This window comes from Nematolebias whitei, chromosome 21, assembly GCF_014905685.2.
Source record: "Nematolebias whitei isolate Nwh7 chromosome 21, NemWhi1, whole genome shotgun sequence".
NCBI lineage: Eukaryota > Metazoa > Chordata > Actinopteri > Cyprinodontiformes > Rivulidae > Nematolebias > Nematolebias whitei.
In genome coordinates this window covers 23,292,264-23,310,968 of record NC_056518.1, presented here as the reverse complement: position 1 = coordinate 23,310,968, position 18,705 = coordinate 23,292,264, and the positions used below count along the sequence as shown (strand labels likewise).

General features: G+C 40.2%; 2 protein-coding genes across 2 annotated transcripts; one reads left to right on the top strand and one right to left on the bottom strand.

Moving 5' to 3' along the window:
* Positions 1-10,065: 10,065 nt before the first annotated feature.
* Positions 10,066-13,020, bottom strand: supt7l (SPT7 like, STAGA complex subunit gamma). The gene is made up of 5 exons (XM_037695103.1): positions 12,973-13,020; positions 11,874-12,337; positions 11,207-11,531; positions 10,782-11,019; positions 10,066-10,490 (listed from the first exon to the last, which is right to left on the bottom strand). Exons 2-5 carry the CDS (start codon positions 12,302-12,304, stop codon positions 10,192-10,194), a joined length of 1,293 nt encoding a protein of 430 aa, XP_037551031.1. The 5' UTR covers positions 12,305-12,337; positions 12,973-13,020; the 3' UTR covers positions 10,066-10,191.
* Positions 13,021-13,280: 260 nt separating this feature from the next.
* Positions 13,281-17,920, top strand: LOC119427476 (solute carrier family 4 member 1 adaptor protein). The gene is made up of 14 exons (XM_037695101.1): positions 13,281-14,047; positions 14,244-14,436; positions 14,578-14,706; positions 14,786-14,846; positions 14,919-15,058; positions 15,135-15,298; positions 15,441-15,510; positions 15,589-15,778; positions 15,960-16,056; positions 16,134-16,350; positions 16,730-16,819; positions 17,028-17,107; positions 17,185-17,254; positions 17,597-17,920. The coding sequence occupies exons 1-14, from the start codon at positions 13,286-13,288 to the stop codon at positions 17,644-17,646; spliced, it is 2,313 nt and encodes a 770-aa protein (XP_037551029.1). The 5' UTR covers positions 13,281-13,285; the 3' UTR covers positions 17,647-17,920.
* The last annotated feature ends 785 nt before the right edge of the window (positions 17,921-18,705 follow it).

Below are 18,705 nucleotides of genomic sequence, written 5' to 3'. Positions count from 1 at the left end.
CCATTGCAAAGCAAATAACAAACTATTTCCATCCAACAAAACCCACAAATTTGTCGATACATTTTTTCCCTTTTATAAATGCAATTTGGCACGTTCAGAACCAAATGATACAGTAACTGTATCGGTCACGTGTTTTTTCTTAAAGAGTGCACGTGCCGAGGAAACAAGGCGAAGCCCCGTGTCGGTGCGCGTATGAGGTTTCAGTGTCACCAGACCCATCATTAGTGAGTAACCCCCCCCCCCCTCCCCGATCATTGTTTGTTTTGCTGTCCTGTCAGCTCCTTGTTTTGTTAATAAATCTCTTATAAAAATATAAAATATATCATGAGTCCTTGCCTGCACCACTGGGTGCACCAGCCCTTTGTGAGAAGAATATTTGCTAAAAGTGTCACAACTTTTTTCTTTTGAAGAAATGTTTAAGATTATTTAAAAAACAAATGCGTGAAACAGAAAGTGCACCTGAAACAAAAACAAGTGCCCTTTTTTTTTTTTCCTCCAGAAGACTAGGACAAAGAAAATAATTGATATATTATCTGGTCTGATATCATTTGGATGACTCGATGAATTACACCCCTTAATATTGGGATGAGACATTTGTTCACTTTGCTTTCTAACCAACAATGGGTAGGTAAGGAAGTGACCCCACAGAACTACTCAGAAAAAAAAATATTGTGACTTTGATCATCATTTAAGTAGTTGAAAGGAATTTTGTAAATACCCAATAGAGTTTAGAAGCACACAAAAATCCATACAACAACTTCATTTAAGATGTGGTTTACTTAAACTGATTGCATCAGATATAATTGACTGTATTTGCATATTTGTGCTGAGCAAAACAATTTCTCAACTCAATATTATGGAGCCCTATTAAAGGTGAATTTTAAACTGGAACATGTTTTTACTACGGTAAGTCCTTCATTAGGAAGCTACAAAGTATTATTTCCCTAGGAAATGTGTATAAAAAATTTTAAAAAATTAAAAAAAATTAAAAATACCTCTGACAACTGTCCAAAAACATCTGAAATTACGAAATGTTGTCAAAAATAATAAATAAATTATTTAAAGGAATGTATTTTGCCTGCTACCTTTCAAGCCAAAGTTTTAGAACTAAATCTAGTCATTTTATGTTAAGAAGTGACTGATTTGAAACTGTTTTGATCCAAATTTAATTTTTTGTAAACTATGTGTGATTTAGTGCAACATTATAAGATCTCGTAATAACTGGCATGCAATATTTGATGTAATTAAAAATCTAATAACTGACATGAAAAACAAGAATAAACTCTCAGGGATTGTCAGGATGTTCAGCAAAACTGCTGGCATAGTCCTACAGAACCTCACTGACCTACACAAGGCGAGGTCATTGAACTAGGCCAGGCTGATTCTGGCAGATCCTGATCATCTCTTCCATGGCGAGTTCAGGTTGCTTCCATCTGGACGCAGGTATCTGCTGCCCAGATGTAGGACGAACAGACTGAAAAACTCATTCATCCCTGTAGAGATCAAGCTTCTCAATGAACAATGATGATTTCATGTATTTTAATGTTGCAATGTCTTGTCTAATATGGAAGTTTTTTGTACTGACTGAAACAAATTGTCCCTTGGAGATAATAAAGATTATTGAACTTGAACAATACATGTGAACACTCAAAGAATGTGTTAAAGTTGCTAAACTCTACTCAATATTTGTAAAAATAGAAATGGTCATAGCCTTTTTTCTTTTTTTTATTAAGTTTATTGGCTTTTGCAATTATTTTGATATCAGTTCACGCCAAAAGTGGTCAGGGGTCATCAGTTAAAGATATGATTACTTTCCAAGAGTTTTATTAAAATGTGTCCAGTAGTTCATACAATATTTTGCTAATGCTACAGAAAAAGACACGCATGCACAGACACACAGGCATAAGTAAAAACATTATTCCTTCTTTGCCTTCAGAAGCAAGTGATAATGATGTGAAAAAATGTTACTTTGTTTAAAAGAAAAATGTTTGAAGATTAATGCAAACACCAAATGCTACAGAGAGATGACTGAAAATGTGTAAATATAACAAGTCAAATACTGTGGTAACTTTAAAAAGCAGCAGTTACACAGATCACAGTGATGACAGCTTTACAGAGGTAAAATTACAGTTTGATTAAAGTGGAATGGTGCATTCAGTGTCTCTTTTTAGACCCTGATACACAAAACAGAACCTTTACAACTTATTTCCCAAATGGTCCGAGACAGATGGAGGTAGATGGCAAAAATGGCACGGCGTCAATGTTTTAGAAGCACTCCAAATAACCACAAATCAGGTTTTCCTTGGAGCTCCTGGGATAAAAAAAAAAAAAAAGCCAAACTTGTTTGAGTACACAAGGACATTTTGTGTAAAACTGCTCTCATGTGCTTATTAGATTGAGATATGCTATTTTGTTTTATTAATATAGAGCGTCAACTCAAAAGCAGTTGCTTTTGATCATACTTTCTTTTGTTTGTGGGAACGTGGTCTCACTTGTCCTGCTGTGCAAATGCCTAGTTAAAAGCTAAAGAAAGAAAAAAAAAAAAAAAAAACATTTTTACAGGGACTTGAAATTGCAGCAGAGTGTTTCAACTCTGTTACTCATCCAAAGGCAATCTGCTATTTCTGGCATGTCTAAAATTTGCGTCAGTTTAATGATTTTGAACACCAGGAGCATTGTACAGTACAGCTGACGGTGCTGCGAGGGATCGGGGGCTACTTTATCATATCCGTGCATCAATCTAAAGTGCTTTCAGTACCTTGTGTGAATACATTACCCAAAGCTGTCAGCTGCCGTGGAATAAAATGCAAAGAATGAAGGCTCTGTTTTTATATGCTGCCAGTTGTTTGCAGGCACAATTCATAAATTTTAATCCTTCTTTCCTGTGAGAGAACACTGCACATGCTGTTATGACTGATGGATAATTAGTTGAATAAAGGTGGATCATTTAGAAGAATTAACTGCTTGCAGAGGATTCAAAGTGAATATAAAACAATCCTGCAGATACTTTTCATATTATGAGGCTCAAACCCTTCTGAGTGTGTTCTGGTTTCATGTTTTCTTTGATGCTGCAGTCCATCCCTGCCCAGACATGCACAGACACGGATGCACCACGGCAACAGCAAGCTAATTATTACCATGTGTTGAGGAAATGTATTCGCTCGGTAGCATCTCGACAGCATGAAGTGTTGCTTGCTCAGAAGGTTTGGGAGTGCCCCGGTCTCTGTGGTAACAGGATGGATGCAAAATCCTTCAGAGCAGTTCAGGAGAGCTTCAGATGAGGTGAGGTGCAACAGTGCCCTCCAGTGGCAAACTGTGGAGATGTCACTGAAAAAAAAAATAATACAGAATCAAAGCTGTTTCAATTTATTTAAATGTGTTTACTGCAGAGTTCTTTTCGATAGAAAATTAAAACTATTCATCAAATGAAAACTGATAAGAGCATTTAGGGAAATGGATTGCACTGGGTGATGTCTGAAATATTCGGCGTTTGCTGGTGCAAAGTAAATATCCCAAGTTTTTCTTCTGATTAAAATCGTAGTCCTAAAGTGTTTGGTACCGTTACCTCCTAAAAGCTAATAGGTGAGTTCAGGAAGAGGTTTCCCTGTAGGCTTAACTTTCTTAAAATTATGGAAAATAAACTAACAATTTTTTTATTTTTTATTTAATGAAACAATTTATTGCAGCAGGAACATGTAGTAGAAAAACTAACAAAGTTAGTCATCTACAAAATTTGCCATATAAGTGAAGTTATATCTGTGATATGTGAAACTGAAATACTAGAATTTGTTGAATTATTTTTTTCTTAAATCGAATCTTGAACTCCAAAGAGTTAAAAAAGAGAAAGGACTGTAGAAATTTCAGTGAATACTGACTTTGGGGGGGGGAGAGAGTTATAGTTCTGTGCAAGACATTAAGTTTATGGAGGTTCTGGTTTAAGGTTAATTTTTCATATGTGCTGTAATGTCTGGCCTGGGAATGCCCCCCCCCCCCCCCCAATGGCCACGAGCTCTGGGTAGTGACTGAAAGAATGAGATCACAGATACAGGTGGTTGAAATGAGTTTCCTCCACAGGGACTCTCCCTTACAGATAGGATGAGAAGTTTGGTTATCGGGAGAGAATTGAGTAGAACCGCTGCTCCTCCACGTTGAGCCAGTTGACGGGGTTCAGGCATCAGGTAAGGATGCTTCGGTCATGTTCGACTGGGAGGAGACCCAGGACACAATAGAGAGACTGTCTCTCGGTTTGCCTGGGAACACTTTGGGTCCTTCCAGAAGAGCTGGAAGAGGTGGCTTTGGAAAGAGATGTCTGGGCCTCCCTGCTCAAGCTGCTGCCCCCGTGACCCGACTTCGGAACAAGCGAAAGATAATGGATGAATAGATGGATGGACTTTTTATGACTGATTTAAAAATGCTGACCTCGTGTAATAAAACCTCATTATTCGTGAGGTGCAGCATATGTTACACTAATCCTCTTGTTTTAATTAACTTTTGTTTCACATTTTTGGTGATTTTCCAAGAAAATTAATGAACTGTGGATGGATAGATGGATGGGCTCCAAGTTTGGGCCCATCTGCAGCCCTTGGTTCATTTTATATTCTTAGCCTCATCACACAAGAGAAAATATCCATTGATTGAGTCAAAGTATGACTTTTTTTGATGCTGTTGCAATCGATCCTCTCATCTCAGAGGTGCAGTCAGATGTTCAGTGGCACCCTTTGTACCTGTCACATCCCATATGTCTGGCAATTCATCTTTCTTCTGACATTATCATCTCATCATTTATTATTTGGTTCCACCGTACATGTACAGTATATCATACAAGATCAGAATAAATATGAGAACAAGGACTTGTTTCATCCAAACATTCCTGATGATTCTCTAAATAAAAGCAGACACTCTGCAGGACTCTGGACTCATCGTGGAAGAATTATTCCTAATTCTGCCCACAAATTCAGCTGAAGAGAATACATTTCATGGTAAATGGATGGCTTTGCACACAGCCAGGTAATTAATCATCTGTTGGGTCCTTTGCTTTGCTCTCGGTGCACTCGACCTCACTTTGAGACCCCTGCCTAAGAAAAAGACATCTTGACATTTTTGTAATTACAAGTTTTTTTTTTTTGTTTGTTTGTTTTTTTTTTCCTGAACAGCACAAAGCAGCTCAGGATCCACTGACAACTATGGGGATGGGGAGTAAATTGCCTCAGAATGGGTGAAATGCTGAAGTTTTAATCCCATCGGTCACAACCGCAGCAGATTATGTGTTCCACAGTTTTGGATTTGAAGGATCAATAAGTATTTTCTGTATGTTATTTAACAGAAATAAAAGGTTGCTTTTTTTATAGTAGATCTCATGAATAAGATCTCATTTCTCACTGAAACTAAAATGTTTAAAAGTGAAAATGATTTAGCCGTCATTAAACTGACCAAATAGTAACAATAATGTAATGAAAATGGCTTTGTTGTCTACCTGGACTCCACAAGTAGAAGAATGATCAGGCAGGCTAAAGGTGAGCATGTTAGAAGATGAATACATAAAGCTTGGCTTAGAGAGAGGAACAATAACAACTTTATTAAAGATATTAAAATTAATAAAGACAGAGTCTCTGCTCCTTTGCAGCATTTTTAACCACTTTTCAATAAAATCAAATAAAAAAAAACAAAAAACAGAATAAACTCTATTTGGGCTGAGACATGTCAGCATTTCACAGTGAGTGAAAGAAACTCACAAGTAGCAAAGAGAAAAATACAGCAATGGATCAAACCCACTGTAAAATGAGGTTGGGTTAAGGTCTGCAGTTGGACGCCTGCAGTTAATCAACCAAAGGCAGAACAAAGACACTCATTTCTCAGAGACCAGTTCAAACTCGATCACACTTCAAAGCTTTGAACATAAAGACCAAAGAAAGAGTCGACTATTTCAGACTTTCCACAGCAGACCTTAACGTCACTGAACGGCCAGACATTCGTGACACGACACAAGGCTTTTTAGACCAATGTTGCATAAAGCTGGGGTGACGTGACTTTATTATAATCTGATCAAATTCAAAACTCTATAAAGGACAGAAGGAAAGCTGTAAAAGGCAATTAAATAAAGTCTGAGTACTTTTTATTTTATTTATTTTTTACCCATCCTCATTATTTTCACTCTATTTTTATTTGCCAGGATCTGCAGCACTTACTGAGGCCAAACTTTCCATTTGGTAAAGATTACATTCTAAAAAGGTATTCAAAGTGCAATTAAACTTTTAAGAGGCAGATATTATATATGACAAAAGACTTACAATTGAGTGATTTCAGACTACTGGTAATAGTCTAGCATAAGATTAGTAGTGAGTTTCAAAAATAATCCCCTACCTTTAGATATAAAGCCTAAAATACTAGGGATGCACAATATTATCGGTATGGTATCGGCCAATATTAGAGATACAGTTAAATATTGGACATCGGCCATTCCATCAAAATAACTCACTGATATAAAAGGCGCTGTTTTTAAATATATATTATATATTTATGTAGTGTTACATCATTTTCAGCCCGTTTTGGCATCTGCATTTGGTAGCAGGCCAAATTGACAAAGACCATGCAGAATAATGTAGTATTTTAATTCCACAGCAGAGAAAGCTATATAGTCTCTGGAAGTAGGTGTAGGGAAAAAACATCAGTATTGGTATTGGCTATCGGCCAAATAAGTTTTAACATCTCAGCATATCTGATATAGGCCAAAAATCCAATATCTTGCATCCCTATAAAATAAACATATTTTAGTCCAATTATAAGACTTAATATTCAATTATGTCATCTTGTAAATTACAATCAAATACAACCAAGCTGATAATATGACTAGAAATGACTAAATACTCCATCTTCATGCAGAACTCAAGTCAGAGCGAGATTTAAATTGTTTAATGGTTTCATTTTCCTGAAAGACATTAAATGATACGTGTGGCACGAGTCATTGTTGACACCAATTATGAATTGTATGTGCAGGATTCATTATGCTGACTACCTCTAGTATTCTAGGGTCCAACTTTTGTTTTGTTCAGTTGCCCTGAACCATCATCTGGCTGCCACAGCACTGCAGAAAACACAAATCAATACAGCTAACTGAATATCAATATATATGACCCCCATCAGCACTTTCCAGAGGAACAGACAATTACCTGTCCAATTGTGAAAATGAAAGAGGTCCACACAAAAGAAAATCACTTGCACTCAAACAGGCTCGCTCATTCAGGATGCAGAGTTATGCGTGGCATAATTAATTTGCTATTAAAGCTGGATTGATGTTACCTTCGTGATGCAAACAACCAAGCCATAATTGCTTCTGGTGTTGCATCCACAGATTTGCCTCATTACTGAAACAGATGCTAATTTGGTGAAGCGGCTTCAGGTTGGCAGGAGTGTGAATCGTTTCACTATGTCGAGATACTTGTGAAGAGTGTCGCGGTGGGAAAACAAGAAGTTGTAAATGTATCGTTACGAGGAAGGAATGGTGTCCATTTTTGGTTAACCAAATTTTTATATTAATGAATACAACTTGGAAATATTATAAGAGCAGCAAGAGTTCTGATGGCTTGGCCAATTTGATGGAAAAATTAGGTTCTTGAACTAAATCACTCCAATTCTTGAGAAAATATAACTGCTTAGAGCTTATAGTTTAAATTGTATATAAAGACAATTAAAATGATCCACTCCTAAAATTAAAGCATTGCGAAAAAAACAACAAAAAAAACAACTTTACTTTACTGGAAAAATAGCGAGTGTGAGCACATCTGTTCAACCTGAAATCATTTTACAAGCTTTTGGTCTAGAGCATTTAGGCACAGATATCCCAAAATGTCACACTTGGTAAGATGGTGACATTTTTTTTTATCATGTTCTGAAATAAAAAAATCTTATGACTGAAAGATACTGAGTATACTCTCTAGTTTGTTTGTTGTAGACTGTTTTGTATTAACTCATCATCTGTTTGTATACCCAGCCAAGCAAAGCAGCTCAAAGGAGTCTTTACAAATATATCTAATCTGTCTCTTGCCTTGGCAACTGTACCAAAATGCTTCAAAACCACCAGTTTGGTACCAGTTCAAAAACATTCCAGCCCAACGAGCCTGGACGACTACTGCTCTTTACCACTTACACCCATTGTTGTGAAGAGTTATGAGAAACTGGTCCTAGTACACCTGAAGAACTGCCTACCACCCACTCTGGATCCATATCAGTTTGCCTATCTCTGTAGTAGAAGTACAGAGGATGTCGTCTCCGTAGCACTGCACTCTACTCATACATCTGGACAATAACAACATATACACATGTGCTGCTCCATTTCAGCTCAGCATTCAAACCTGCCAAGTTAGTCTATAAACTGAGATCTGGGTATTAACACCTCCCTCTGTCACTGGATCATGGACTTTCTAACCAACAATCCTCATCATGTTAAGTCAGGCCACACCGACCCTATTCCATCACACTAAACACAGGTGTACCACAGGGCTGTGTGCTGAGCCCATTCCTCTACTCCATCTATGACTGCAGACCTGTGCATGGATCCAATTTCATCATAGTTTGCTGATAACACCGCAGTGATTGAACTCATCAGCAACAATGATGAGACAGCCTACAGAGAGATTCAGCACCAGGTCGCATGATACACTAACATTTGCTCCTTAAATCCACCAAAACAAAGCTCATTGTGGAGTTCAGGAAGGTGCAAGAAGGCACTATCCACATTAACAGTACAGCTATTGAATGCATCACCAGGTTCACGTTCTTGGGGATCCACATCTCAAAAGACCTGTCCTGGACCACCAACACCTCCAACCTTGTCAAGAAAGCTCACAAATGCTTCTGTTGTCATCTACCTGGATGACTGAGCTTTATAAACCTTTTTCTGAACCACTTTGGCCTTGGTTGTCCACAGGCTGTTTCTGTGAGTAGCAAGTTGGCCACCTGGCCTAAAAGATTTGGTTGCTGTTGAGAATGATTGAATGTTTTGGATGGGTGTGCACTGTTTGCACATGTTAAGAGTACTTCTGAGATTTCAACAGGAGGTTGGCTTGAAACACTGCAACGAAGGCTACCTATATGGGACAGATCTGGTTGGCAGGTCGCAGACTGATGAAGTCCTCCGGATGGGGGATGAAACGTTTCTCACTTAAATAAACTGGTCCAGATGATGTGATTTAACCATTTTTGTCATCTACCTGGATGATTGAGCTTACAAACCTTTCACCAACACCTCTTTTTCCAGAGGACATTGAAGAAGCACCACCTTTCCATGGCTGTCCTGGTGAACTTTCACCTATGTGTGAGAAGAGCATCCTGACCAGTAATGTCACTGTATGATATGGGAACTGCACTGTCACAGACTGCATGCAAGTCTGTGCAGCAGGTGGTGAAGACAACTGAGAGCATCATAGGGTCTCCACATCCACTCATTACAGAGATGCAGAGGAAACGCTGTCTGCACGGAGCTCGCAGCATTCTCAAGGAATCCTCTCACCCTGCATGCACATAAACTATTTGCCTGCTTTCCCTCCAGCAAGTGCTTCAGAAGCCCCCCCCCCCCCAAAAAAAAAAAAACCCTCTCTTGATTTTAGACTGTTCACATTGTACATACCACTGTATATTGTTTATAAACTACACTGCAAGTAATTCAACATGCACACATTCGCCCATCTGATAAATTTTAATCTGTTTATAGGTCTGTAGCACACCAATCTGTATATCGTATGTAGCACATTCATATTATCTATCCTACCCACATCTGTTTATCATGATCACAGTATAATACAGTAATGTATATTCTGCACTTGCTGTTTATTGCACTACTGGTTAGATGCCAAACTGCATTGTGTTGCCGTGTATTTGTACATGTGTAGTGACAATAAAGTTTAATTTGATCTAATCCAACCATAAACTCCATGTACAGATACTTCACAAGATATTTATTTATTTGGTTATAAACTCTAACTTCCAACTTTTATTTGAAAAAATAGAAAACTAAAATTCCTAAAAAAAAAAATTTTTTTTAAAGAATATTTTGCCTTTTCATCTGTTCAGTCCTCACTGAATGAGTCAGCGATTTTCATTGCCTCGTCTTTGAGTCCAGTTCTTTTCTCACTGATGGAATAAAAACATGGGAGAAAATTTCAGTCTGTTGAGCTTCTTTCATCCTTGCAAAAATCATCACATCTTCTTCACCCGTTTCTTGGGTCTCTGGTTGAAGACAGGCGAGGTGCCCATAAGGGAATCTGGCGAATGTGAACCATAGCTGCTGTCAGACGCCACTCCTCCCGGTGACGGTGCCATGGCTCCTCCTGATTCACTCATGGTGGACATGGGTCCTCCCTCTTCAAATACATCTCCACTCAGGGCTCCGTGGTGGTGATGATGGTGATGGTGGCTAACACCTGGACCTTCATCGCCATCTTGCGGTTCCATTTTCACCTGGGGCCACAGAGGGGAGTTGTTGGCCACGCTGCCCCCTTGTGAGAAAAATTAAATAAATTATCTTTTTGTTTGTTTACCCAAACTAATTTGTTTTAATTTAACTCCAAACAGGAATGTTACATTGTTGGAAAAAGCTATCTAAGTTTTGGTAGAAAGTTTGTGCCAGTTTGCCAAATTTGAGACCACAGAAAGTTTTACAACTCAGGGCAACATCTTAAAAAAAAATTAAATATGTAACATTGAGTAATTAGACAACTTAGTTGAATGTCTAATAATAGGAAGTATAAATTTCCAAAAGTACAATGTAATAGGAGCACTAGTGTCACCTGTGCCATGTGGAGAATGGTCACCATCCAGGCCTGAAGTTAGTCTTTCAGCATGTGCTCCAAGTACCCCCATAGGCAAAGCCTGATCCCCAGATGCCAGGTCAGCCTCAGGCTCCTCGCTAACGGGGAAGGAGATGTCACTCATGGGTTCCTCTTTAATCCTCAGGGGTTTGGAGTCTTCTAGAGCTTTCTCTGGATTCACCAGTCGCTCGTATTCCTCTGACAGCTCCTTAGTTACCTGGAAGGAGAAAAAAATATTTATGTACTGTACAAAAATGTTCAAAGTCTGGACAAGTATTTTTTTTTTTTAAATATTAATAAAAATTTAGGCTAGAAAACATTCAGTTAGCAATTTAAATGCATAGGAAAAGGAACAAACAAAATCAGAGTTATTAATAACACAGACATCTAAATCTCAGTCTCACCTGCAGCATGAAGGTATGATAGTCCTTGATCCTCACTTGCCAGAAGCGCTGCAGGGCCAACACGCTGCCGATGCCCACCTCATGGAACACTTGCTCTACCACATCCGGGAAAGGACTAGATCCCTGTCGAGCTTCGCGATCCACTGCTACTCGCAGCAGGTGGGTGATTTGGAGGTAATGCTCATGAACCAGGTCTGTCAGGGTCTCCAGCACACTTTCCTGGGCAGACTCGAAGCCAGCGTGGGCTAGCACCGTGGCTACTGACTGATAAAGGAGTTGCCTGCAGGACGGCCAACTCAGTTCTGTGACTGGTTCACCTTTACCTCTGAAGTGAGTGGAAACCAGTACAAATGTAAGGAAGAAAAATGGAAAAAACTGTAATGTAAACAAGACTTGAGCCATCCCTCATTTTTTTGATAGTTTGTTCGAATCGCTGTGCATGTGATGTAGAAATACTATGTACAAGATCTGGGCTAAAACTTTAGTAAAAATAAATACATCCGATGTTCTAAGACATACTTTAAAAGACCTTCAGAAAGCCTAGAGATTTACTGATTAAGACCACTTAAAAAGTTTGACTCATAAGGCGCAGACACAAAGAAATGAAGAATGACTCAAGACTTTAGAATTTGAATAAACCAAAAAAGGAGTACATTTTAAAACTTACTTATAGAAGTCGCTCTCAGGGTCACTATGGCAAAGCTGAAAGGGCTGACGTGGGGCTTTGCTGTCTACAGGCAGCAGATCATCTGGCATGGCAGGAGGGGTTGGAGGACGTCGAGGCAAGCTGGCATCAGCCTCCTCCAGCCGGTTGCCACCCTCAGAGGATGTCGAGCTCTGACCCTGAAACTGCGCTGCTGCCAGAAGAGTACGGAGGCGGCGGGCATGCTGGCACAGTTGTACAGTGTGGATGGTGAGGCTGCAGGGCTCTGAGGGGATGTCTAGCATGGTGGTGGGGCGTGGACGCTGGGCTGAGGGCTGGTGCAGGGGAGGATCCTGCACCTCCACAGAGCGAAACTCGCGTTGGAGCAAGTCGAAGGAGCTGCGACTGGGGGGAGCCCCTGAAGGTCCTGGGATCTCACCCCAATAGCGCATCATAATGACTCAACAAAGACACAACTAGACTTGGACCTAAATGAAGTCAAAAAACGTGTCAGATAAATAACAATACCAATTGGCAAAAAAGTTTAATATTATTGTACACCCCTCAAAAAAAAAAAAAAAAAAAAGAAACAAATGGTTTTCGATCAGATTACGACAGTCTTGTCTGTCTAATAAAACAAGGTAAATGTGACCTGCACTTTCCACTCACTGGGAAACTGTTTTCACCAGGCATCTAACAAACAATGCAATATAATAAAATCATTAATTTTACATAGTAAACTACCAGATGTCTGACTAGTGGCCAGGTTGTTGAAGCTGACCAGTCACTGCCCAAGTTTACATCAACTGCAATATGAAAATGGGCACATTATTGTCTAAAGGACTTATGATTGCGTGACAATAAAATGTATTTAGCATCGTCTTTTTGTGTGAAGAAAGACGAATCGTAATCATACAGCTTAAATATTTTTAAAAAAGTATTTGTATGTACGCAGAATTGTCGTTCAACAAAAAATATTGGTTTGAAATGAGTAAAACTCTTACAACACTGTTTAACCAGAGTATGCAGAACACTCACGAAGCCACTAATCAAAAACTAACTAATTTGACATAGGTATTTCCACTGATCATTTTCAATGTATAAAATACAACGCAAAACTTACCTTGACCTTGATCGAAGTTTGGATAATATTAAACGATACAATCCTTTCTAGGTTTGACGGAAGTTGAAAGATCTCAGTTTGTGTCCTTGCAGCAAAAAGCTCCGGCTACGGAGTTGATAATTTCTGTTCCGCTTTAATTTTCTATTTCAAAGCGGAATTAAATTAAACATTTAGTGATACGGGTTTTACGAAATAAATTATCCATTATTAAAACTATTACTACTATATTATAATTATTATCTGGAGGTGTGACGTGTTTTTTTATATGAACTACTTGTGTTGCGGGCTAATATTACTGGAACACCAAACAAACATGGCCGTCTCCCCTGTTACAGACGTGAGAAATATGGATGAAGAAATCCACTCTGGAATGGAAACCGAGGAGAGTGTAGCCACTGGAAATGGAGACAAACATGAAGAAACAAAGTTAACCGAAAAACGTGAGCCAGAGGCCGAGGATACTTTTAAGAAACCGACCCTTTTCGCAGCTCCTTTCAACAAACGCGTCGCCCCATCATCAGCCTCAACTGAACCAAGAATCGGAAATGACAAAAGTGGCGTCGCAGACAGAACTAACGAGATTGTTGATGATTACAAAACTGTGGACAAAGGACACAGCCAGGACCAAAATGGCGAAAACGACGGGAGAGACGAAGTCAAACCGAAGGTTCCTCCTGTCAAAATTGGAAATTTCCCCCCTCTCCCGTACACAGAGCCTTCCTGGGGTGGCCCACCGCCAGACATCCCTTACTCTCTTGAAATTCTCAAAAACGGTACAGTTGTGGACACGGTGCCTCTTACTGACAGAAGCTACATTGTGGTTGGACGTTTGCCTGTGTGCAGCGTGTCCCTGGAGCATCCGTCCATCTCCAGGTACCACGCGGTGATCCAGTACCGCGGACAGCCCGGACAGGAGGGCTGTGTCGGAGAGGAGAGGGGCTTTTACATCCATGACCTGGGCAGCACACATGGCACGGTGGTAAACAAGAACAGAATCCCGCCCAAGACCTTCATCAGACTGCATGTGGGCCATGTGTTGAAGTTTGGAGGGAGTACGAGGCTGTTTGTCCTTCAGGTACAAAGTCGTTTTATTTGTATCTGAAACTCATTTCATCGATTACATTTCCAGTTGTTTTAACCAGTAAAAAAAATACAGATTTTATACAAAACCATGTAATTTGGTGCTTAAATGGACCATGCAGTAGGAAAGCGTTTCACGTTCAACCCAGAGTCTGCACAAACTAAAGGCGTTCCCCACTTTTTTTTCACAGGGTCCGGAGTTTGATGAGGAAGAGGAGTCTGAACTGACAGTGACAGAGCTGAGGGAGCAAGCTCGCAAACAGAGAGCGGAGCTGGAGAAGAGGATGATGGGAGAGCTGTCTGATGGAGAGGAGGATGAGGGGAAAGAGAGGAGCAACAAGGGCAAAAGCAAAGCTGAAGACACTGGCTGCTCATGGGGGATGGGTGAGTAGATTTTTTTTGGTAACACAGCTGATTTATAGTATTGCTAGGAGTCTGGATAAGCTTTCTTTTTTATAAAAAAGCACATTAAACCATCTGCTTTCTCCTTTTCTTCCCTTTATTGTCTACTAATCCATTCTGCAGATGAGGAGGCAGCTCCAGAGGAAGATGAGAATGAGGAAAACCCCTTTTCAACAGAGTTCCAAGAAGACCAGGAAGCAGCCTACCTGAAAGACCCAAAGAAAGCCTTGCAGGGTTTCTATGACAGAGAGGGTAAGACTCTGCAGATAAGGACTGTTTTCTCTGCTTTTATTTTGCTTTTGACTTTCTAACATGGATGTGTGTATGTTAGGAGAGGAACTGGAGTTGGAGTATGAAGACAAAAATCATGGCAGTTGGCTCTGCAGAATAAAGTAAGCATTGTAAAGATTTTGCTTTTTAATGTTTGTTGAAAATCCTCTTCAGAATTTGGCTTTGGTTATCAGGTTGCCAGTGGACGATGCACTGGGCCGTCAGTTGGTTGCCGAGGTGACCCACACAGGAAAGAAGAAGGAAGCAGCCATTCAGTGCTGCTTAGAGGCTTGCCGGATGCTGGAGGCCAGAGGGCTGCTGCGGCAGGAAGCAGGTGAGCATTCAGATTGGAGGAAGCGTCCCATTAAGCTAGAACTCGTTCAGGCTGCAATCTGCTGTATTATTTCCAGTGTCCCGTAAGCGGAAGAAAAAAAAGAACTGGGAAGAAGAGGACTACTACGACAGTGACGATGACACCTTCCTGGATCGAACGGGGACCGTGGAGAGGAAGAGGCAGGAACGAATGAAGAAGGCGGGGAAGATTGATGAGCGACCTGAGACCTTTGATTCTTTGGTAAACAGGCAACAGTTGAACAGTGTTAGGAAGTACTGAATGCAGGTGGTTGGACAAATAATAAAAATGATATATTTAAAAATGTTAACTTCATTAAACTTGACTCCTCAAACATTCACCCATGCTGTTATCTGGTCTGCAGGTGGCCAAACTGTCTGCAGTGGAGAAGGAGATAGCAGATTCTCAGCAAAAGCTCAGCTCCGGGGGTCGAGGTGTGTTCCCATCACCTGTAAACAGATGCCTCTGTGATTCAAAAGTCTCCGCATCCGTTTAACTTTGACTCCTTACAGACTGTTCAGCATCCTCCGCTGAGGACTCTCTGGATGCCTTCATGACTGCAGTGAAAAGCGAGGCAGAGATGGACTCCGTGGAGCGCCGGAAGCTCCACCTGCATGTGGCCGACTTGCGTAAAGAAGCTCAGAGGCTTCGTAAGTTGGTGGAGCTGACGCGACCAGCGCAGATGCCTTCGCTGCTTTCCAGGTGGTACAAAATCATGTTTTGCTCTGAAAAAGTTTTAATTACTATTTATACACACCTGTGCATGTGTGTGTGTGTGTATATATATATATATATATATATATATATATATATATATATATATATATATATATATAGGTGCATTTATAAACTCAAAGCTTGTTGATCTTTGTTTCTATGGTAGTGGCAGCTCAGAGCCAGAAAAGCATAAAAAGAGCTTACCGCTGTTTGGAGCCATGAAAGGAGGAAGCAAATTCAAACTGAAAACTGGGACCATCGGAGTGGGTGATCTAGAATCCCGAAATATTCTTTTATCTCAGTTATGTACCTGTTGCTCATCCTCTCCTCTCTCCTGCAGAAACTGCCTCCTAAGCGGCCCAACCTGCCTGCAGAACTCTTCAACATGAAAGAGCTTCCACCTGGTGGTGAGGAGGAGGAAGAGGAGGATACAGAGATAAATAAAGATGATGGCGATGAATGTGGCACCACTGTGCTTAAACCTGACGCAGGAGATTTTGATGCTTCCACATCTGTAGAGAAAACGTCTTTGAAAGACGAGTCCGTGAAGGTCAAAGGTAAAAATAACTGTTTCCTTCTGTAGGAGCATCCAGGATGTTTCTTTATGCTACCACTAGATGGCGGTCTTCCCGTCTGCCTTCTCCTTAAAACATCAATGTCTCAATTTTACAAACATCATGCAGTGGAAATAACCAGATCTAGTTTATCATTTTGACTAGACTCAGACCGAAACTGTAGAGGATTTACAAATAAAAGGCACTTTTTATTCAACGCCAAAACTTTCTAAAAATTTCAGAAATAAATGTATTTGTCTTGAACTCCAGTGGATCTCAGTGTACAAGTTAATTCATATGTTCAGAGTGAAGAAAGAAATGCTTCTAAATTCTCTGTAATTGCGTTTTTCATATTTTTTTTGTTTGCTTGACTTCTTATCAGATCAAGTCCCCAAAGTGAAGCAAAGTGATGGAGCAGAGCAGCAGGTTCCTCTGAGCAGCAGCACAAAATCAACAGCCCCCCTAAACTCAGGTGGATCTTTTTAAAATGTGGTCATTAGTTTAGTGAGACTATTTAGAGTCGACAAACACATTTTAAACCATGCTGCACCTTCAAAACCAGACCTGGAAAGGTATTAATGTTATTATTTCCAACATTGACAGATTTAAAAGTGCGAGAGAAACTTTTAGATATTAATTTATTTAGATTCACACTTAGTTTATCATCTGCTTGTCCACAGAGTCAAAGGCAGAGGGTGAGGCGGTGCCAACAGCAGCCCCCAGTCCCAAAAAGAAGAAAAGGGTGATGGGCCCCAGCAGGGTAACCGCCCCACACGCCCAATTTAACATGTGACAGTTAGGAACATGTGAAGCAACTTAATGCTGGTGTGTCCACAGCCTCCAGTGCAGCTGTCAGGACAGTATCCAGAAGACGACCCTGATTATTCAGTGTGGCTGCCACCTGCAGGTAAACAACTGTCCAGCTCGTAATCAGCTAACCGTGTCCTTAAATCACCTTTAAGCTCACCCACAGTTGGATGCTCATGAATTAAGTAAATGTTTTGTCGTCAAGGGGAAGTAAACAGGTTTTTAAGGTTAATTTGTGCAGCTGAAATTGCAACAATTTGACTGTTCACAGAGGAATGCTGCTCAGTCGTTCCAGAGTGATGAGCGTGAATAAAATGAGCTCTGAAGCAGCAGCCAGACTGAACTTTTACTCAGGGACAAATTTAACAACTCCGAGCTGTGTTTAGGCTGATAACATGTAGCTCTGGTGCTGAGGTTGTTCACGATGCTTTCCCTCTCACAGGTCAGACTGGAGACGGTCGCACTCACCTCAACGACAAGTACGGCTACTGATGGGGATTATCAGACCGATGTTCTCCTTTTCCACTCCTCCCTTTCTCCCATCTCAGTCCAACACAACCACATCTTTTTATTCATCTCATATTTCAGACTGTGACAAACATAAATCCCACTGCTTCAATGCAAAGACTTGTCCTCCTCGTGCTCCTCCCTCCTTATAATAATGAAGACTGGGAGCACTTTTTATTTGAATTTGAGCAACAATAGAAAGAACAGCATTTTAATTCTACTTTTTTCTGATAAAACCAACCCGACATTTAATCTGCATCCCTCTTTTTGGCTTCAGCCGATAGCTGCTGCAACCTTTTACTTTTCCCTTCCTTCTAAAGGAGGGAGTGTGTAGCAGGGAGGGGAAAGCATTGAAGCAGCTTTTCTGACCATCTGGACACTTGGATGGCGTACTGGATGAAACGTAAGCTGATAATGACTCTAGCTAAGTGGAGTGTGTGTATCGGCAAATGCATGGACACACATGCACACTCTGCTCAAAGTTCTCTTTTTAACCAGATTGTCTTGGTGAGAGCTCGGTGTGCGTTTGCTCAGAACAGGATTCCTTTCTTTGTGAAATCCCACTCTGTTTTTTTTTTCTTTCTTAAGCTTCTCCCACACGTCCGACCAGCTCTGTTCTTGTATTTTCTCAGAACATAAATAAATGTAAACTGTATTTTGTTACATGTAATAAAAATATCTGTATATAACTTGTGAGATGTTGGAAGTATTTACTTTACCTGTTCAAATAAGATGTTTTGAACATTATTTTTTGCCTGTTTTTTTTCCAAGCTTTTTCAGCACTTTGAGAGCATTCCAGGGTCTGATCTACCAAATTAAATCATTCTGCACAAAATAAGATAAATGAATACATTGCAACGCTGTTGATACTGAAATTCTTTAAAAGGAGATTTATGTAATCTGTGTTTAAGATGATTCAGTCCTCACTGCTGCCGTGTAAAGGGGACACTTATTTTATTTCCCGCGTCTTCTTTAAAAAGTCTTCAGTTAATCCAGAATGCTGCTGCCAGAGTCTTAACTGGAGTTAGGAGAGATCATATCGCT

Excerpts from the sequence above, each read along its gene's own strand:
- supt7l (XM_037695103.1), bottom strand. The coding sequence starts at position 12,304 with ATGATGCGCTATTGGGGTGAGATCCCAGGACCTTCAGGGGCTCCCCCC. Across the intron at positions 11,532-11,873 it reads CCTGAGAGCGACTTCTATAA|AGGTAAAGGTGAACCAGTCA; the intron begins GTAAGTTTTAAA and ends CACTCACTTCAG. Across the intron at positions 11,020-11,206 it reads ATCATACCTTCATGCTGCAG|GTAACTAAGGAGCTGTCAGA; the intron begins GTGAGACTGAGA and ends TTCTCCTTCCAG.
- LOC119427476 (XM_037695101.1), top strand. The coding sequence starts at position 13,286 with ATGGCCGTCTCCCCTGTTACAGACGTGAGAAATATGGATGAAGAAATC. Across the intron at positions 14,707-14,785 it reads GGGTTTCTATGACAGAGAGG|GAGAGGAACTGGAGTTGGAG; the intron begins GTAAGACTCTGC and ends TGTGTATGTTAG. Across the intron at positions 14,847-14,918 it reads AGTTGGCTCTGCAGAATAAA|GTTGCCAGTGGACGATGCAC; the intron begins GTAAGCATTGTA and ends TTTGGTTATCAG.